Source organism: Calcarisporiella thermophila (genome assembly GCF_041956535.1).
Source record: "Calcarisporiella thermophila strain CBS 279.70 unplaced genomic scaffold VTP21scaffold_6, whole genome shotgun sequence".
NCBI classification, from domain to species: Eukaryota; Fungi; Calcarisporiellomycota; class Calcarisporiellomycetes; order Calcarisporiellales; family Calcarisporiellaceae; genus Calcarisporiella; species Calcarisporiella thermophila.
Genome location: NW_027192196.1, coordinates 528,765 through 547,726, shown reverse-complemented (window position 1 = coordinate 547,726; position 18,962 = coordinate 528,765). Strand labels below are relative to the sequence as shown.

At 48.2% G+C, this 18,962-nt stretch overlaps 5 protein-coding genes across 5 annotated transcripts; 4 read left to right on the top strand and 1 right to left on the bottom strand.

Moving 5' to 3' along the window:
• Nucleotides 1-232: 232 nt before the first annotated feature.
• Nucleotides 233-3,780, top strand: VTP21DRAFT_9935 (uncharacterized protein; the record flags this gene model as incomplete). Its single annotated transcript, XM_069400936.1, has 10 exons — nucleotides 233-339; nucleotides 411-553; nucleotides 669-757; nucleotides 825-1,754; nucleotides 1,829-2,297; nucleotides 2,365-2,622; nucleotides 2,687-2,761; nucleotides 2,838-3,122; nucleotides 3,208-3,313; nucleotides 3,387-3,780. 10 exons carry the CDS (start codon nucleotides 233-235, stop codon nucleotides 3,778-3,780), a joined length of 2,856 nt encoding a protein of 951 aa, XP_069253661.1.
• An 838-nt stretch (nucleotides 3,781-4,618) lies between these two features.
• On the top strand, nucleotides 4,619-6,174 carry VTP21DRAFT_9934 (uncharacterized protein; the record flags this gene model as incomplete). Its single annotated transcript, XM_069400935.1, has 7 exons — nucleotides 4,619-4,736; nucleotides 4,848-5,032; nucleotides 5,110-5,273; nucleotides 5,336-5,570; nucleotides 5,637-5,814; nucleotides 5,886-5,998; nucleotides 6,103-6,174. The coding sequence occupies 7 exons, from the start codon at nucleotides 4,619-4,621 to the stop codon at nucleotides 6,172-6,174; spliced, it is 1,065 nt and encodes a 354-aa protein (XP_069253660.1).
• Nucleotides 6,175-6,648: 474 nt separating this feature from the next.
• VTP21DRAFT_9933 (uncharacterized protein) lies at nucleotides 6,649-9,297 on the top strand (the record flags this gene model as incomplete). Its single annotated transcript, XM_069400934.1, has 1 exon — nucleotides 6,649-9,297. The coding sequence occupies one exon, from the start codon at nucleotides 6,649-6,651 to the stop codon at nucleotides 9,295-9,297; it is 2,649 nt and encodes an 882-aa protein (XP_069253659.1).
• Nucleotides 9,298-10,313: 1,016 nt separating this feature from the next.
• VTP21DRAFT_9932 (uncharacterized protein) lies at nucleotides 10,314-13,113 on the top strand (the record flags this gene model as incomplete). The annotated part of the gene is made up of 9 exons (XM_069400933.1): nucleotides 10,314-10,413; nucleotides 10,490-10,614; nucleotides 10,694-10,796; nucleotides 10,886-10,974; nucleotides 11,038-11,091; nucleotides 11,146-11,353; nucleotides 11,412-11,555; nucleotides 11,622-11,719; nucleotides 11,791-13,113. 9 exons carry the CDS (start codon nucleotides 10,314-10,316, stop codon nucleotides 13,111-13,113), a joined length of 2,244 nt encoding a protein of 747 aa, XP_069253658.1.
• Nucleotides 13,114-14,046: 933 nt separating this feature from the next.
• On the bottom strand, nucleotides 14,047-18,277 carry VTP21DRAFT_9931 (uncharacterized protein; the record flags this gene model as incomplete). The annotated part of the gene is made up of 8 exons (XM_069400932.1): nucleotides 14,047-14,272; nucleotides 14,344-14,558; nucleotides 14,621-15,484; nucleotides 15,570-15,670; nucleotides 15,742-15,954; nucleotides 16,064-16,649; nucleotides 16,739-16,875; nucleotides 16,966-18,277. The coding sequence occupies 8 exons, from the start codon at nucleotides 18,275-18,277 to the stop codon at nucleotides 14,047-14,049; spliced, it is 3,654 nt and encodes a 1,217-aa protein (XP_069253657.1).
• Nucleotides 18,278-18,962: the final 685 nt, after the last annotated feature.

Below are 18,962 nucleotides of genomic sequence, written 5' to 3'. Positions count from 1 at the left end.
CATCTGTTCTGACGTCGGAGCTAAGATCGCCAAATATGTGGAACAGAGCTTATATCCATTTGCTTGTTCCTCATCACCAACTTTCATACATTGCTCCACTCGTTCGACACTCATTTCTTACAATATTATCTTCATCGGCGGTTTAGTCACTCTTTAAATCCTCACATTCTTTTTATCCCATTCCTCTCCTCCTTTCACTCCCGTTTCTACTTATCTATTCCCCTCTATTGAAATGGAAGATGTTTTGGAAGATGTCGAAGCCACATGTTTAGGCTGCAATCGAGAGATTGAGGAGGGTGCGGTGGTCTCTTTTGGCGGGAACATCTGGCATATTGAATGGTAAGTGCTCCCCTCTGTTTCATTTAACTTTTGCTGCTCAAATTGGCTTGTTCTAATTGTCTGGATTATAGTTTCAAATGTGCAAAATGCCATTCTCTTGTCGACTGCGACTCTAAGCTTCTTCTATTGTCAAGCGGGCTGCCCATCTGCCAGAATTGCTCATATAAATGCAAGATATGCGGTCACGCCATCACCGATAAGGCGATTTTGGCGGGTGAGTAATTAAAACTTTTCATTTTCCATCCACAGCCATGGATTGCTGTGCTCTTTTATAAGCTGACTCACTCAGAATCCCTTCATTTTATTGGTTTTGGTTTCCATTTCGCTAGAGCCGAATGATGCCTATCATGAGGAATGCTTTCGGTGCACATCATGCCAGAAGAGGATTAGCGATTTGACATTTATTCAGACATCAAAAGTGAGTAGGCCAATTTTTTCCCAAAATAATTCTACATTCTGTTCATTATATTGATGTTGGACAAAAGGGTGTCTTCTGTCCTGAATGCTATCAACGCCGTAAATCTTCTAAGTCATCCAAGTCGGCTCCGCTTGGCCGTAAACCCTCGCTATTTGAGAAGATGCGTGATAAAACACTGCCGAATATTTCTCAGCTAACTAGCCGCAAACAATCCCCTCATCCCTTTTCTTCATCCACCTCATCGCATCGTGCAAACAACTCCGTATTACCCTGGCCACTTCTACACTCTAGCTCCAAATTCCCGAACAACACTTTTGGTAGGCAGGAAACACATGGCGAAACGCAGCGAGGACCAAGCGAGGAGACAGCAATGGATGGCCCGGGAGACTTCTTGTCCCGCCGTCCAAACCGACGTGGAAATGGGAGTCAAAAATGGATTGCGGCAGGGTCTGGGAATGAATCGAACTTATCCGTAGCATACCCACGAACTTCACTCGATGTTCCAATCGAATTATCTCCCTCGCCGGTACAACCTTTCATTGCATTGCCCCGACCCAAGAAGTCCTCCCACATCGATTCCTTTGTGGACTCGTACTTCACCGCGATGGAGCAAGGTGGCACTTCTGGTGAAATAAAGACACCATCGGAAAGACTGACATGGGGATCCTCGTTGGAAGAAAAGCCCAGTGCCGTCGATCGTTTGAGCCAGATTTTGCTGCTGGGTATCCCCAATAGCTCCACTTTACGCGTGCACCATGCCAGTGGCATAGAGAGCGAGGCTGGAAACCGCAGAACCTTCGGAGGCAACGATCAAAGCTTAGATAAAGCAATCGATACCTCGGCTATTCTCAAACAGACGGTGGTCATGGCTGAAGTCGAGAGTGGCACAGCAGAAGTCCTCCCCCCGAGTGTGGAGGAGGTGGCTGTTTTGAGGCAGGAACTTCAGACGCTGCTGGGAAAACTTGCGGATATTGAAGCGAACCTAGAGGAGATTCGGGTGCGTAACACTCAAATATCTGGATCTCCTTTGATTGACTCGCTGACTTATTCTACCGTTGATTTGTATACTAGGATGTGGGAAGGAGGGCAGTCGAGGAGTTCCAAAGTGCCAAGCAGGAATTTGCCAATGAGGCCGTACTTCGTCAACAAGCAGAGGAAACGGTTGCACATTTACAACGTGAGCTCGAGATATACAAGGCCCTTACCACCGCCACCACCCACACCTATAAATCCAACGAAATTCATGGAGCTGGTCTCCACGTAGATACTACAAATCAACCATCGCCCCCATCTGACGCTTTGATAGCGGGCAGATTGGGCGAAGTCGAGGAACAAGCCTGTTGTAAGTGCGGACTCTCAAAGCTGGACTTTGAGCATAAGGCACTCGAGGAAGAGGTGGAGAAACTACGCAAAACAAGGGATGCATTGGTGCTGGAAATCGAGGAGATGAGATCACGGCAAGTAGCTGCTAAAGCTGCAAGCAAAGAGGAAAAAGAGAAAGAATCAGAGGAGAAGGCCAGGGAGGAGTCCTCGCTTTCCGGTATATACCGCATTCCCCGTTTTATTTCCTCGATCCTCTGGTCTAACATTTTTGTCCCATAACATAGAAGTGGATAACCTTAGCACCGACCTCAAACGAATCGAATCGCCCGTTAGCATCGGCACCGTCCACGCGATCCATGCCGATATCCAGCCGCCTAAAAAGCTCGACTGGAAAAAAGCGATTTCTCGCAGCGCTAGTCCGAGGATGCTGGAGGAGATACGGCACGGCCAACATTGCTTCAATTCTAACAATTTCCTTAAACCGGTAAAATGTGAAATGTGCGGGGAAAAAATATGGGGACGCGGCGAAGTTCGATGCTCTGGTAAGTTCCCATGCTTATTGCCCCGTCGAAGGATAGCTGAGTTGAGCATGCTTTCGAATTATAGACTGCGGTATGATCTCGCATATGAGATGCTTGGCCAAGGTTCCCTCGTGGTGCCACGGTGAAGCTAACAGAAAATGTAAGATTTTTATTGTCTTCTTGGACTCTTCCCGATTTTTTTGGCCGTATTGATTGTTCTGTTGTCCCGTGTTTAGATTTCGGCCGAGAACTAAAGTTGGAAGATGATCATCCGCCATATCTCCTCCGTCAATTAGTCTCGGAAGTCGAGCGTCGTGGTATGGATGCCGAAGGCATCTATAGAAAGACAGGTGCCACATCAACGGCTCGTCTGGTTCAGCAGCTACTCACCGAAGGGCACGGCTTGGAAGAGTCCGACCTGGACATCCACGCGGTTGCAAGTGTGCTAAAGATGTACTTAAGGGGATTACCACAGCCGCTCTTACCTCCGGAATTGCATGATAAATGGATTGATGCGCTAGGTATGCTATTTAATTTTTCCCCTTGACGAATCGCTCATCTGAGGCGACGCATTAATGCTAACTTCCAACATTTTAATTTGTGCAGGTTTGGTTGAAGAGAGTAAGAGGATAGATGGGTTCAAGCGGGGGTTGTCACAGCTTCCCTATCCGAACTATGTTATCCTGAAATATTTAATGCTTCACCTAGACCGGTAACGTGTTGTGTGTTCCCCTAGTGCCAGGACCACATTTTTTTTAAAAAAAACATCTTCTTTCTAATTAAAGGATCCAAAATCGAAGTGACAAGAACCTAATGCCCGCAAGGAATCTCTCCGTAGTGTTTGGTCCAACCCTTATGGGGGATCATGCTAATCAACTAGACCTAACTGCTCTTTCCCAAGCGAATCTAGTTGTAGAGTTTCTTGTACAGCACGCGACCGAACTCTTCTCTGAAGATCTGCATCCCTCCAAGGGAAAAATGTCTCCCGCGCCTCCAGAAAAAGAAGATATAAATACAAAGTCGACGCTGGCGTCTACTCCTCACTCCAACCCACCGAACCCGTCCTCTTCTACTTCAGGCTCACTCTTCTCAAGGAAAACCTCGCTTCTCAGGAAAACTGCGTCGCTTCGAAGACAAAAGAACCCGCCAAAGCCGACCGAGCTTGTTTTTTCCATTTGATATTTCTCTCCTTAATTAACTGTTCATTAATCTATTTTGTTCCCCCTTATTTAACCCTATCTCTTGTTATTTAACATGCTATTGAAAATACCATGATTGCATTTGTCATCCGTCGTGTCCTATTCCTATGGCCTGTTCCTTGATTTAGGGAATAAAATCTAAGGATTAAATAGAGACATGTAACCATATCTAGAATATGCTTGTCTCATGCAGGGGCGACTCTCAAATAGGGAATCGACCGCGATGTATCTGCCAAAGAGGAGAATGGAGGGAGAAAGTACGGTGATATAAGCCATGGCTGAGCATTGCATGATGGCCCTTTTTTGCAACTCGAGAAGGAGAGTCAGTTATCGGTAGTTTGTCTCTTTAAAGTTAATGCCTCCACCTTGATGAACTCCGAGCTAAAATCAGAAGCTTAAGAGTTCAACGCCGAGAATCTCGTGAAAACGGGTTTTTATTTTGCGGTTCCAGCTTTGTTTTTGTGAGATACAGAGATGTTCCATTTCATAACTTAGAAATCTCCCGCAACGTGTTTTCCCTCCAAAATGAAATGTTTACCTCTCCGTCCAATCAGCATAAGGCAACTGATTAGAAAGATTTCAGAATTTGACTTGAAATAGAGAAAGTTTCTCAAAGCTATTGCTCGTTGATCTATTCTTCTCACCCATCCTCACTGTCGCTAGAAGCCTTGCCTGCCCCTCGCCCTTTAATGTAACCAGTCTTTGAGGTGTTTATTTTTCCCGCGATCTTTCGAGTTGTTTCCATCGCCATTAATTTCGCTCGCTTGACTTTTGTTGAATCGTTCTCTGATCACTAAGTATTTAAAATACCCTTCGCCATGGGGTTATGTATGTCGTCGGAGGAGAAAGAGGAGAGGCAAAGAAGTCTGGCAATCGACCGGCAGATTGAGGAGGATAGAAACAAATTTAATAAGGAATGCAAAATCTTGCTACTAGGTAAGCCAATAATCTCGATGCTATTAGTCAATTCGTCACTCCCCCGCCCCTCTCTTCTCCTCCCTCTACCCTCAACCCAAATTTTACTCACTCGCGATGCTCGTTATACAGGAAGCGGCGAGTCAGGCAAATCAACCATCGTCAAACAGATGAAGATTATCCATCAGAATGGGTATAACAAAGCAGAGCTTGAGTGGTGGCGTACGATTGTGTACAAAAATTTGGTAGAATCCGCTCAGACACTGATTGCTTCGCTGGAGAAACTAGAACTAGAGTTTGAGATGACTGAGAACAGAGTAGGGTTAATCGCTGGGCTTCTAATTGATTTCCTTTCGACTCTAACACCTGTTTTTTTACAACTTGGGTAAAAAAGTCTCGAGCAGACCTAATTATGGCCTACCAAGTCCAGAACTCGCCCGATTATCGATTATCAAGTGAGATCTCGGATGCCCTGTATGCGGTCTGGCATGACCCAGTGGTCCAAAAGATGCTGGATCGTGGGCATATCGAATTTTATCTAATGGACTCGGCCCCATAGTAGGTTGACTTTTTCTTGGTTTGCTTGACGGGTTTTCTCACCTGTTTAATTTTCTCTGTAGCTTCTTTGACAATATAAAAAGGATAAAAAGTTCCGACTATATTCCAACGCAAGACGATGTGCTCCGAGCACGACTCAAAACTACCGGTATTTCTGAAACGCGGTTCACAATGGGCCAGCTAAGTATACACCTTTTTGATGTGGGTGGCCAGCGCTCGGAGCGTAAGAAGTGGATCCATTGCTTCGAAGCAGTAACCTCCATCATATTTTGCGTCGCATTGTCGGAATACGATCAGGTGGATACATTGACGCGAACTCGCCACTTGGATTTCAAAGTTCACTAATTTTTTTCTTTCTCCCAGCAACTATTAGAGGAGAGCGGGCAAAATAGAATGGTGGAGAGCTTGGTGTTGTTTGAGTCGGTGATCAATAGTCGCTGGTTCTTGCGCTCAAGTATCATACTATTCTTGAACAAATTCGATCTATTCAAAGCCAAGCTGCCAAAGGTCCCTCTGGAGAACTATTTCCCAGATTATTATGGCAAGTGTGGGATAATGGATGTGTGCGGGCCTCAAGTTTTAACACGATTCCTTTTTCTGTTTTTCTTCTAGGTGGATCCGACATTAACAAGGCTATCAAGTATATTGCCTGGCGGTTCACATCAACCAACCGTGCTCGCCTAAATATATACCCGCATCTCACCACAGCAACCGACACTTCTAACGTAAGTTCATATTCATCTCTGCTACTAGTTGTCCATGCTTATGGACTCGTGTTGTCGGTAATTTCGGTTGTCAGTGCTAACCGTCCCCTATTCGTCTTTGTTAGATTCGGCTCGTATTTGCTGCTGTAAAGGAAACTTTACTGCAGAACGCACTCAAGGATTCTGGAATACTGTAGCGATTTCTATGTTATATTTGGAGCATTTTTTTTTTTCTTTCTAAAACGAAGAAATACAAGGGACATTTTAATATTAGATATTCATTTCCTCTTTCTTTTTTTTTTGTCTTATGCTTTATTTGTGTTTTCAAAACGTTTGCTTTATTTCCCATTCTTCTCTCTTGTGTTTTTGTACAGAACTTAGTCTACTATCTTTTATTCTATTTTGCATGTCTTTCTTCTCTCTCTTTCTTTCCTATTTTCCTATTTGCTTTTATTTCTTTATTAAACTTGATGATAGCTTTTTAAACCCTGGTGGGCGTAATAAATGACTCTTGTACCATTTTCGTTTAGTCTCTTTTGGAACCTTGCCGAAGGATCTAGTGACTGCTCGCAATCTGAAGCAATTTGTAGAATTCGGACAAAATTCCCCATAAACTATTTAAAGGGCGGGGCGGGCGGCAAAGTGCAGTGCAAAATTAGTTATACCCAGCAATGTCATCTATGCAATTCACAGACAAAGCAACAGAAACACTCAATGCGGCGGCGAAATACGCCGCCGAAAATTCACACGTACAACTACACCCTTCTCATGTGGCCGTGGTCATGTTAGACGAGGAGAACAGTTTGTTTCGCTCCATTCTCGAAAAGGCCGGAGGGGACGTGGTATCTATCGAACGCGGATTCAAGAAAATCATGGTCCGCCAGCCATCCCAAGATCCACCCCCGACCGAAATGGGCCATTCTCCAGAGCTTGCCAAGTTGTTGCATTACGCCCATGAGCACATGAAGAAGCAACGTGACCTTTATATAGCGCAAGACCATTTAATACTCGCTCTCGCGGACCTTCCCTCAATGGCGCAAGTACTGAAAGAGGGTGGTGTGACGAAGAAGTCGCTTGAGAATGCCGTGACACACGTGCGCGGGAACCGACGCGTGGAAAGCAAGAGCGCAGAGGAGGCGTACGAGGCCCTGTCCAAATACTGTATAGACCTAACCGAGCTCGCGGCTTCCGGCAAATTAGATCCTGTTATTGGGCGGGATGAGATTATTTCGCGGGTCATTCGTGTATTATCGAGACGTACCAAGAACAACCCCTGCTTAGTTGGAGAGCCAGGCGTGGGCAAGACTGCGATTGCAGAAGGGCTAGCCAACCGCATCGTGAAGGGCGATATCCCATCGTCGCTTCAGAAAAAGGTGTATAGTCTCGACATTGGAAGTTTGCTTGCTGGTGCAAAATATCGAGGTGAGTTTGAAGAGCGCCTAAAGGCCGTGCTGAAGGAGCTGAAGGAGGCACAGGCAATCGTGTTCATCGACGAGATACACACTGTACTGGGCGCGGGCAAATCAGAGGGAGCCATTGACGCGGCCAATCTGCTCAAACCCATGCTTGCGCGTGGCGAGCTTCGATGCATTGGCGCTACCACGCTTACCGAGTACCGCCAGTACGTCGAAAAGGATCCCGCTTTCGAACGCCGTTTCCAGCTAGTTATGGTGGAGGAGCCGAGCGTCACCGATACCATCTCTATCTTGCGTGGGCTCAAGGAGCGATACGAGACGCACCATGGTGTCCGTATCGCCGATGCCGCTATCGTCGCCGCCGCGCAATTGGCCGCCCGGTACATCACGCAGCGTTTCATGCCCGACAAGGCCATCGATTTAATTGACGAAGCGTGTGCCAATACCCGCGTGCAGCTTGACTCGCAGCCCGAAGCCATCGATAAGCTCGAACGCCGCCACCTTCAATTGGAAGTCGAGGCGACTGCGTTGGAGAAGGAGAAGGATGCGGCATCAAAACAGCGGCTCCAGGAAGTGCGTGCGGAGATGGCTCGGATCCAAGAGGAACTTCGGCCCCTCAAGATGAAGTACGAGAGCGAGAAGGGCCGACTGGACGAGATACGCAATTTGTCGCAACGCCTCGATGAGCTCAAGGCGAAGGCTGAGGATGCGGAGCGCCGATACGATCTCGCCCGAGCTGCGGACATTCGCTACTACGCCATCCCCGACCTGGAGAAACGGCTGGCTCAGCTCCAGGCCGAAAAGTCGCAGGCCGATGCTGAGCGCGCGGACGGGCTTTTAGCTGAGGTGGTTGGTCCGGATCAGATCATGGAGGTGGTCTCGCGCTGGACGGGTATTCCCGTTTCCAACCTGCAGCGGAGCGAGAAAGAAAAGCTGCTCCACATGGAGGAATACATGAAGCAGCATGTTGTGGGGCAGGACGAGGCGATCAAGGCCATCTGCGACGCCATCCGCCTTTCCCGCACTGGTCTTCAAAACCGGAATCGCCCTCTCGCTTCGTTCCTTTTCCTGGGGCCGACTGGATGCGGTAAGACGCTCTGTGTAAAGGAGCTGGCTGCGTTCCTGTTCAACGACCCCGGAGCCATCGTGCGCATTGACATGAGCGAGTACATGGAAAAGCACGCGGTATCGCGTCTAGTGGGAGCACCTCCCGGATACATCGGCCATGACGAAGGCGGTCAGCTTACCGAGGCCGTACGCCGTCGTCCATATACGGTGGTGCTCTTCGACGAAATGGAGAAGGCACACAAAGACGTGTCCAACCTTCTCCTACAGATCTTGGATGATGGACACTGCACTGATTCGAAGGGCCGTCGTGTGGACTTCAAGAATACCATCATCGTGATGACTTCAAATTTGGGCGCGGACTTGTTTGAACTCGATGAGGGCGACAAGGTGAGCCAAGCGACCAAGAACGCGGTGCTGGCGACGGCACGACGGCATTTCGCGAACGAGTTCATCAATCGGATTGACGAGCTGATCGTGTTCAACCGCCTTACCCCGTCCAACATTCGCAAGATCGTGGACGTTCGTCTGAAGGAGGTCCAGGAGCGGCTGGACGAGAAGCAAATCACCCTGGATGTCGACGACAAGGCCAAGGATTTGCTTGCGCAGCAAGGTTTCGACCCAGTCTACGGGGCACGTCCGCTCAACCGCCTAATCCAGCATGCCCTGCTCACCCAACTCTCGCGTCTCTTGCTTGACGGCGGAGTTCGCCCAGGTGAGATTGCCAAGGTCACGGTTGATCAAGAGGGAGAGATTATCGTCATCCGCAACCACGGGATCGAAAGTCCTGCACCATGGGCGGACGAGGACATGGTTGAAGACGAGGATATGGAAATCTAAGTGTCTGAAAAAAAATTTTTTTTGTAATATAAATTTTTTTTATTTATTGTCATATAGCGCGCGGAGACTTGTATATAATCTTATGGTTCATGATTGAATGCAAATTGTGTTATATTTTTAAAATGTTGTCAAATTTTTCATCCAAATCAATATAATTCTATATTTCTAATGTTCAACAGTCAGCATTAAAAGTTTTGAGGGGAACAAACTGCTTCCTTAGCGCAAGGGAGCCAATGCAATTTGCAAGTAGAGACCTCATGATCCTTTGAGGATGCATGGAGAAAGAAACTGATAAAGCAAAGCGCTTTGTTTTGGCGAGTATACAATCATTTGTTCAGAGGAGAAAGTATATGGAGAAACAAAACGTGCGTGAATTTTCACCCAAATTGAATTTCTTGGCATCACCCATTTGGGCTCACTACAACCATGGCTTTCCTATCCAAGAATATCTCACACCACCGTCAGCTGCTGGTGATCCTACCCAAGTAGATTGGCCTTCTTCAAATGCGATTACCATGCATCCAATGTGCATCAGAATAAATGCCCATTTTCCAGAAGAGAAGGTTCTAATCCAATACTTCTGCGCATTGAGCTTTTTGCATTCACTTGGAGCCAAAACTTGGAAAAAAAATACTGGATATCAGCTTGAAGCGTGTATGGGCTTGTAACTGCACGATAGTATCTCAATAACTGCAGTCATATATGCTCTACTACTCATAAAATAGACATAACCACAAACATGGCGTTGGATCGTTTCCGAGATACTCACCGGACCTCTCTTGCAGCTTATACTGCTCAATATAAAAGTGCTTTCAACATCCCCTTGTGGCGCATCAGAATCGCTTCACTCTTTTAGGAGAAATTCTATCTTGGTATTCTATATCTCCACTTCTTAGCCTTCAACTAGATTCTCCTGCATCTGGGAGGAGGCAGATTTAAGTCACTTTCTTCACCAGCTTTATTTAACATCTATATTATATACAATTTTGTATTCCAAAGCTTCTTCATTTGTACAAATGGACGCTTCAAATTCTGTTCCATTGGGGAATTTAACCATTGGAACCCAACTCAGGATCGGCAAGTATAGAGTATCCATCTCGAGATACCTAGCAGAAGGTAAGTGTCCATGGCCAAAATGTCAAGTGAAATGGATAATAAATCGATAATCCCGCTCATCCAAATGAAATGCCAGGTGGATTTGCCCACGTGTATCATGTATATCTCGAGGATGGTTCCATGAGAGAAGCAGTTTTGAAGCGGATAGCTGTAGGAGATGCTGAGGGACTTGCGAATGTGGAAAAAGAAATTTCTATTATGGTAATTTTCTCAATCCTGCGTATATGCTCATTCAAACAGTTTGGATGTCGCTCTAACACCCGATCCAATCATTTTACAGAAGCAACTTAATGGACATAAGAACATTGTAACATATATTGATTCTCAAGTCATGCCAATGCATAATGGATATGTCGCATTCATTCTTATGGAGTTTTGTCCCGGTAATGTCTCTTTATAATGTTTTACTCGCGTGTTTATTATAATTTTATAGCCCGTGCCCCTATACTCAACTGTATATTTATATCAAAAGGAGGTGGAGTTATCGATCTCATGAACAGTCGGCTTCAGGCACGTCTTACAGAGCAAATGATATTAAAGATATTCTCGGATATTTGCGAAGTATGTTGCGTGTAACTTTTCCTATCGCCTATTTGCTAAACTTTTTATTTTGGACGGTTCTAGGCTGTCGCGCATATGCACTACTGCAATCCGCCTATTCTTCACCGAGACCTAAAGGTATAGCCCAGTTTTTATGCTCATTCTAAAGCTTCTTCCTCATTCTCTTTCCAGGTCGAAAATATTCTTATAGGGCATAATGATACCTACAAACTCTGTGATTTCGGGTCGTGCATTACAATCAACCCTCAAACGAATGTTTCTCGTTCGTTGCGTGACATACAACTCATGGAAGAAGACATCCAAAAGCATACAACTTTGCAATATCGTTCCCCGGAAATGGTTGACCTTTGCATGAAGAAGCCTATCAACGAGAAAGCAGGTGATTGGTTTTGATCGTGTGCCCTGTAAAGCTTTAGCTTGACCCCCCCCCAAATTAGACATATGGGCCCTCGGCGTGCTTCTCTATAAACTATGTTTCTACACAACTCCATTCGAGGATCAAGGGCAGCTAGCTATTCTCAATGCTAGATATACTATTCCGGATGGTCCCTCTTACTCTAAGGAGCTACTGCGGCTAATAGGTATACTTGGCAATTTTTTTTCTTCTGAATCCACTTGGCTAATAACCTCCGCTTCCACCGGTACAGTATGGATGCTGAGTGAGGACGGGGCACGGCGCCCAACAATTTACGAGGTTGCCAACTATGTTTTCAAGCTACGCGGGTTGGAATGTCCACTCTACAATGTAAGTATTTGGAGCTGTTTTGCTAGACAGAACATCTATACCCATTATCGATTTTTAATGGCTCCTCTCAGATTTATCAAAACTATTCCCCGGAGACTCAACAAACCGACAGCGCCTCCATCATTTCCTTTACGCCCATCGCGAATGGCCAGCCTCAGTCAGTCGGGACACACCAGCCGATTGGCCTACAGCAGCACGCTGCTTTTCCTCAGACTTCAAACCAAATCCCGCCTATGCGCCGCGGTCGACCTACACGGCAGGACAGAGAGAAGTCGGCCAATTTAGACCTTTTCGGCTCGGTTGAATTTGGCGCGTTGGAATCCGATCATTCTGGCCAAACCACGGGTGCAAAATCAGCTCAGGCCGCCAACAAGCCCGTCGACACAACTTTGCTTACCTCTGCGTTCTCGACGCTGTGCACCGAGGATTCCGCCCAGCCTAAGATAAAAATCACACTCCCGCGCAACCAGAAAAGAGTGTCACTACAGGGTGACGAGTTTTCCGAGCCCTCCCCTGCCCCCGCGATATTCCCCACGTCCTCATCCTCAATCTCGAATGCAGCGTCACCATCCCAGTCCTCTGTCACAGACACCCCTATACCACCGTATTCGGCCACCTCATCGGAAGTCTTCACGGCTCCAGTCTCGCAACACGCAACCCTTTCTACGGTCGGCTCCACCTCATCGGATGCTTTCAATCCACTGAATGGCCCGGCCCACTTTAGAGCCCCGCCTCCCAACCCCCCCTCGAAGGATATTTTTGACGATTTCACCTGGCCCAGCCCGTCTTCCCCTGCCTCTTCACTCCACAATCCTGCTATCGGCTCTTCCTTTAGAGAGCCTCCCAAGAGCAAACCCGTCCCCCCGGTGAAACCTCCGCGATTGCGTTCCACCGATAACCTGATCAGACCCGCCGTCGATTTTAGCGACCTCACACGCATGGCCAAGATGGCTGCCCCAACCTCCTCGCTGGATTCGTTTCATCGTAAATATCCAAGTCCAGAAGAATTAGAGCGCTCGATGTCTGCATCTCCTGCCACACCCTCCACGTCGGCCCCTTATAGCCGCCAAAATTTACTGAACACTGTCAATGCCCAGCACATAGACTCAAGGAAGCCTCCAATCTCCGGCTCAACCAACTCTGCGCAATACCCTAATTCCGCCTCCCCCTACCAGTATCCTAGACAGCCTTCTACCTCCTCTGCCGTGTCCATGGAGCATAGAACCCATTTTTCCCCACCCTCCACCACCTCTGCCAATTCCACCCCCCTCTCCACTTTTGACCAAATTGCGGCCATTCCGGGCACCCACACTTCGCCTGTCCGCGCCACTAAGACAATAGAGAATCAGACTAGAAATCCAGGAGAAGTCTTTCTACAGCGTGTGGGCCGGTGATTGTTTTAATTTACTTTTTTATTTTCATGGTTAGTTACGATCTCAAGTTTTTAGCCCTTTTGCATTTTTTTACATACACCTACATGCAAATATATATATATATAAATTTATATAAATACAAATACAAATATATACATATATATTCGTTTTTTTTTTACCTTTCTAATATTTATTAGGAGCTCACGGCTATTCTCGTGCCGCGTATCCTCTTGACCTTTTTTTTTTTTCTCTTGGTGAGGATCTTTGATAAGACCGGCACTTTGACAGGACCTTTCCGCTGCATTTTTTGAAAATGTATGTTGTAACCTTTTTATTATTCTCTAACCTCGAGTGGAACCTATTTCATCGATCTTTAACAATAAGAAAAGAATCCCACTTACTGTAATGATAATCTTCCATATTATTAAAAGAAACGGAGGAAAAAAAAATTCAGAGCGAAACGGGCAAACGAATAAAAGTAGAAAGCGATCACTCATCAAAGAAATAGCTATATACGCTAAAGAGTAAATTTTATGAACGCATATATATAGGTAGAAGGAAGAAGAATCGAAGAGAAGCTATGCATCCCATGTGAAATGATACACTATATATATAAACTTATAATGCATAATATACGCAGCCATAGAAGAGAAGATAAAAAATTGTCCGTAGCATAAGGGAGAAATAAAGAAAATACAAATAAAAGTTGACAATGTCAAGCATATGGGATATCATATAATAAACTTGGAAGATATAAACTAATGGATATATATATATAAATATACGAAGTATATAATAAAAAACCTGGATATAAAATCAATATACACGCTTAAAGAAAATGAAATAGAAATACCCGATAACCATACTATGTATAGGCCCATTTTTACTTTCTGCTTTATTCCTATATTTACTCTTGAGAGAAGAGAGAGAGAAGGCAAGTCCTCGCCCTCCCCTTCAGCCTCGGAAGAGATAGAGGATATCTTGCAGCGAAAGCTTGTTAAGCTTCAACTGTGTGCTCTCGCCCAGAGCTCCCTTGATCAGTTCGCGCTTGCGTTCCTGCAACAGCTTGATACGGTCCTCGACGGTGTGTTCGATGGTCAGCTTGGTGACAAACACCGACTGGGTCTGGCCAATGCGGTGCACCCGATCGATGGCCTGATCCTCCACGGCGGGATTGAACCTGAGAAAAACAAAAGCACACACGGGTCAGCCTTAATGGCCTCTTTCATGCCCAGGAAAAGGACAACCCACCAGACATCCAGAAGAATAACGTGGTTGGCGGCGCTAAGATTTAGGCCTAGGGATCCGCACTTGAGCGAAATGAGCATCACGGTCGTGTCGGGATCGGTTTGCAGAAGTTCTATGCTGCGCTCGCGGAGGTGGTTAGGCATGGTTCCGTCGTAGCGACAGAACTTGTATCCGTGATAAGTAAGTGGCTCTTCGAGCAGGTTGAGCATGGAAGTGAACTGAGGGGTTGGAAATCAGACGTCAGTAGGGGGATGGGATGCCGCCACAACCAAGAACTTACCTGTGAAAATACGATGGTCTTTGCCCCAGGGCTCCGCCGCCGCGTCTCATCCAACAGCTCCAGCATTTTCTCGATCTTCGTCGAGGTGTGGAACCCGCCTCCAGCCTCCATCTTATCACTGGCCCCTAGCGAGGAGGATTTGCCGATCCATTTCACAAACTTGTCCGTGCACTCTCGGCAATAGAGCATTGTTGGCTCCGCCAGTGGATCAAGGCAGATCGAACAGCCCTTGACCTTGGTGTTGCCCAGCAATTTCTCAACGGCCACATCCGCCACGGCTGCTCCCGCTCCTGCGCCCGCTCCGCCGCCCCCGACTCCGGGCTCTGCCAACGAAAATGACGGCACCGAGTGGCTGTTGGGTGACAGTCCATTGATGGACGTGGAGTCCACGGTGATGTCGATGTCGTCCTCGCTGCCCAGCGCCTTGAGTACCAGGCGTGGGTGATTGCACGCTTGTCGCAGCCTCAGCAGCAGACACAAAATGTTGAGATAGTTGTGGTTTGCCTTGCCTGTGGAGAGGTAGCTGGTGAGGGTGCTTCGGGTGCGGCGCTCCAGCAGATTATAAAACTCGCGCTCTGGAGTACTAAAGCGCACAGTGCAGGTGACGATGTTGCGGGGGGTGAGGTGGAGGAGGGAGGGTTGGGGAGTTCCCCCCGTGGCCATGGTGGCCGGGGCGGCAGTGGTGACGTCGGCCTTGGTGCGGCGGAGCATGAGGGTTTTGAGGAACACTTGGAGCTTCGCCAACGCTTGCGGGGCACTGCCTGTTTGCATCGGACGAGCGATGGTCTCCTTAAATTTGTGGAAGTCGTCATAAGGCTTCGCCCGCAGGAACTTGAATAAACTGTATAGCTCCTCGACGTTGTTCTACAGGGGGATGGAAAAGAAAAGACGCCCCGGTCAGTCCTCCATATCGCAGATGAATTAGCAGGTTTATTTGCTGCCACTCTACCTGAATTGGCGTGCCCGTCAGGCACCATCGCATTTTCGCATCGAGCACATGGCAAGCCATCGCTCCTCGCGTGTTGCGGTTTTTAATCATATGCGCCTCATCTGCCGACATAATCGCAAAACATCAACCATCAGTCGTCAAAGCGCAGGAGAAACAAAACAAGCATGAATACCAAGCACGACCCGATGCCATTTCACTTTAAACAGTGGACCAAGCCCATCCGCCGAAGCCAATTCGCCCCCAGCCGTGTCGCCGGTTTCCAGTTCGCTTGCTTGCACCTCTCGGTCTTTCGAGGGCTTTTTCTTCTCCGCAACCTCGGGACACTCGGAACACACCACCTGGTAGGTGGTGATGACGACGTCATACTGGGCCAGCTTAGCGGGGTCTTGGTGAATGAGGGGAAGGGGGGGGGGGGGGAGGGGAACAGAAAGCAAAATTTCACACGTTTCATTGCCTCCTCTATCAATCTGAATGAAGAAAGAGCGAGCACCTACCTTTGTGTCGGTTCGCGCCGTGATGCACGTAGACCTTGATGGTTCCGCGCTTGACCTTGGTCACAAACTCATTCTGCCATTGCTTCATCAGCGAGAGGGGCCCGATGACCAGAGTCGTCCTGCGACTTTCATTTTCCGCATGCTTCGACAGAACGAGGGCAATGGTTTGGATCGTCTTCCCGAGCCCCATATCGTCAGCCAAGATCCCTCCAGAGTACTTCTTCTCCCGATCCAGCATCCACGATACGCCCATACGCTGGTGTGGAAGCAGCTGCACAAGCAAATCTTTCGTGTTGATCTCGGACGAATCGAAGACCTCGACTGGCTCGGACGGGACGCTCTTCAGCAAATCTTGGATGTCTTGCTGCATCTGTTGCGGCGTACGGATCCAAGAGGTGGCGCCGTAGTTGAAGGTGTTGCGCCGCGGGACGGGCGCAATATTGGTGTGGGGGTTTTGGTAACGCATCCGGAACTCGTTCACGGGAGGGTCTCGAAGGTACAAGCTTTTCTCGGCGAGAATATTGCCCACCGTTTCGACATTGGCTGGCAGGCAGCCCAAGATCAGGTTAAGAGGCGGCTCGGTGCACTGGGGAGGTTGGGAAAAAGGGAAAAATGAAGAGAGAGGGGGTTATGCTTGTGTCGTTGGGGTCGGAAAAAGGAGATCAAGTTTCTCACATTTTGGCGGTTTCTAGGCGTGAACGCGTCCCATTGAACCACCAGCCCTGAATCGTATAAGGGCCCGAGGGTATTCGAAACCGGATTCCAAGGGACGTATCCAAATTGCTTCCCAGCCTTGGTGAACACCCGAATGGCTAAGACGAGGGATCGGGCGTCCAGGTTAACATAGGCCACTCAAAGGAAAAAAAAATAGGATCACAAAGACTTATAAAAAACACACTCACTATAGTTTTCATTCCCTCGCCCAAACCCATCGAATCGCAGAATAAGTGGCTCATTACCTTCGTCAAACTTGAAGCGCACCTTCTGCACCCCAATAATGTTGGTGGAGATCATCCCAATGCAAATAGGCGTCTGCGCATGCATTGCCGCCAACTCGTCATCGCAAGTCAGCGGATCATCAGAGCGAGGGTGCAGATCCTCATTCGCCGCAGCCGCCATGTTCCCGCCTCCACTCGGCATCAGCGAGGTCCCCGCGAGAGTATCACTGATGGAGAGCTCGCTAAGACTTCCGCTCGGCAAGCTGTTTGGAAGGCTGTTGCTGGGGGTCGATGGGCCAGCGGACGAGCTAGTTGAGGGGATCGAAATGGGCTGAAGGCGGGGCGAGAGCTGCTGTGGCGGCGTGGCGCATGGGGTATGTCCAGGGGTGTGGAGGGGGGTCTGCTGGGGGGTTTCGAGCGGGGTTTGTAGAGGACTCACGACTGGAGTGAAGTTTCGGGGCGACCAGATCGAGGTGGGGGAGGTTGGCATCTGAGCCGTGCCCGACAGAGCACCCATGAGCGAGGTGTGGTGAGTGGCATATGGCAGCGAGGAGCGGCGGGGCGAGACCGGGTAGCCGTTCCCATGCACCCCCATGCTCATAAGAGCATCCTGGAGTGTAAGGCGTAAGTGGTTCATGTTCCCGCGAGGGTTAGGAGGCGAACCTCCGTAGCCGCCTAGGGTTGTCGATGAAGATGAGGCCGTGGATGCACTTTGCAAGGTCGCGTCCGCTATCTCGCGCGATGGCACGTTCAGTCGGCGCCGCTTTTCCGTTTGTTTCGGTGGAAGTTGGCTACGTTCATCCCCTTCTGTCGCCTCCTGGTGCGGCTGCAATTGGCTTGCGGGATGCAACGGCTGTCGGAACGGCTCTCCCATTTCAACAAATGGTTGCTGTTGTTGTGACTGCTGCTGCTGTGGTTGCTTTTGTTGTTGTTCTTGGGGTTGCGCTTGAGGGTGATGCAGTTTTTGCTGAGATGGTTGCTGGTGTAGTATTTGTTGCGGGTGCTGGTGGTGGAGGTGCTGTTGCGGGTTCTGCTGCTGCTGATGAAGATGGAGAGGGGGCTGCTGGAGGAAGGATGTCGCAGTGGGAGACATGCCCAAGGGGCATTCGAGCTGGTGCCATTCGGCAGAAGCGTTGTCTTTCGTAGGAATCATAACTGAAATCAATCCTGAGTCAAACATGTAATTATCGAATCCATCGCCCCCATTCAATGCGAGATCATCGGAGAGTAGTTGACCAGACCAGGTGGTCGGATCGCGGGTAGGCTGACCGGTCATTCTGTAGCGTTAGGTGCCTGGAACATTACACTATCCAAAAAGGTAAGTTGCCACAGTTAGCACTAATAACGAAGATTGGGTCTAAATCGGTAAGCAACTAGATAGAGTCGCGTCAGGGTAGCGCGATAGAGTTGCTGCAGAGGAACGCGGGAGGGATTAGTCCAGCAATGCATACTCACATGGGAACTTGGAACAAAGGGGAGGAAACAAGAATGTTGAGGATGGTGAAGAAGGGGCACGAAAAAATAAAAAGAAAGCTTTTTTTTTTCCCAAAAATTCCTGGTGTGCGATTGAGGCTTGCTCAATCAAAAGGGTTGCAGGTCATGCCTCAACGGTTCTCGTTATCCGAGATCAAGACCTGCTTCACATGCGAGGTATCACCCGTCTTAAGCCTGCCCCTTTGTAGAAATCCATCACTCCGGATTAAAAATAGCCAAGGGCAAGAAGGAGGGTTTACGGCTAGACGCTAGCGCATCACAAGATCAAAGTCGCCGGGATGAAAAAAAAAAAAACCAGTTCTCGCCCTGTCTTCACAATATACACGGAATAGGGGCACCGTGAATTTCAGCTAGCGCCTGCATCTTCATCTAAGCAAGAAAACTATTAAATCTTATTCGCCTTCCCTAGAGGTCGCAAGTGGGAAGGCCGTTTTCTCATAACAGGACGGAGGATTGGAGACGGTTTC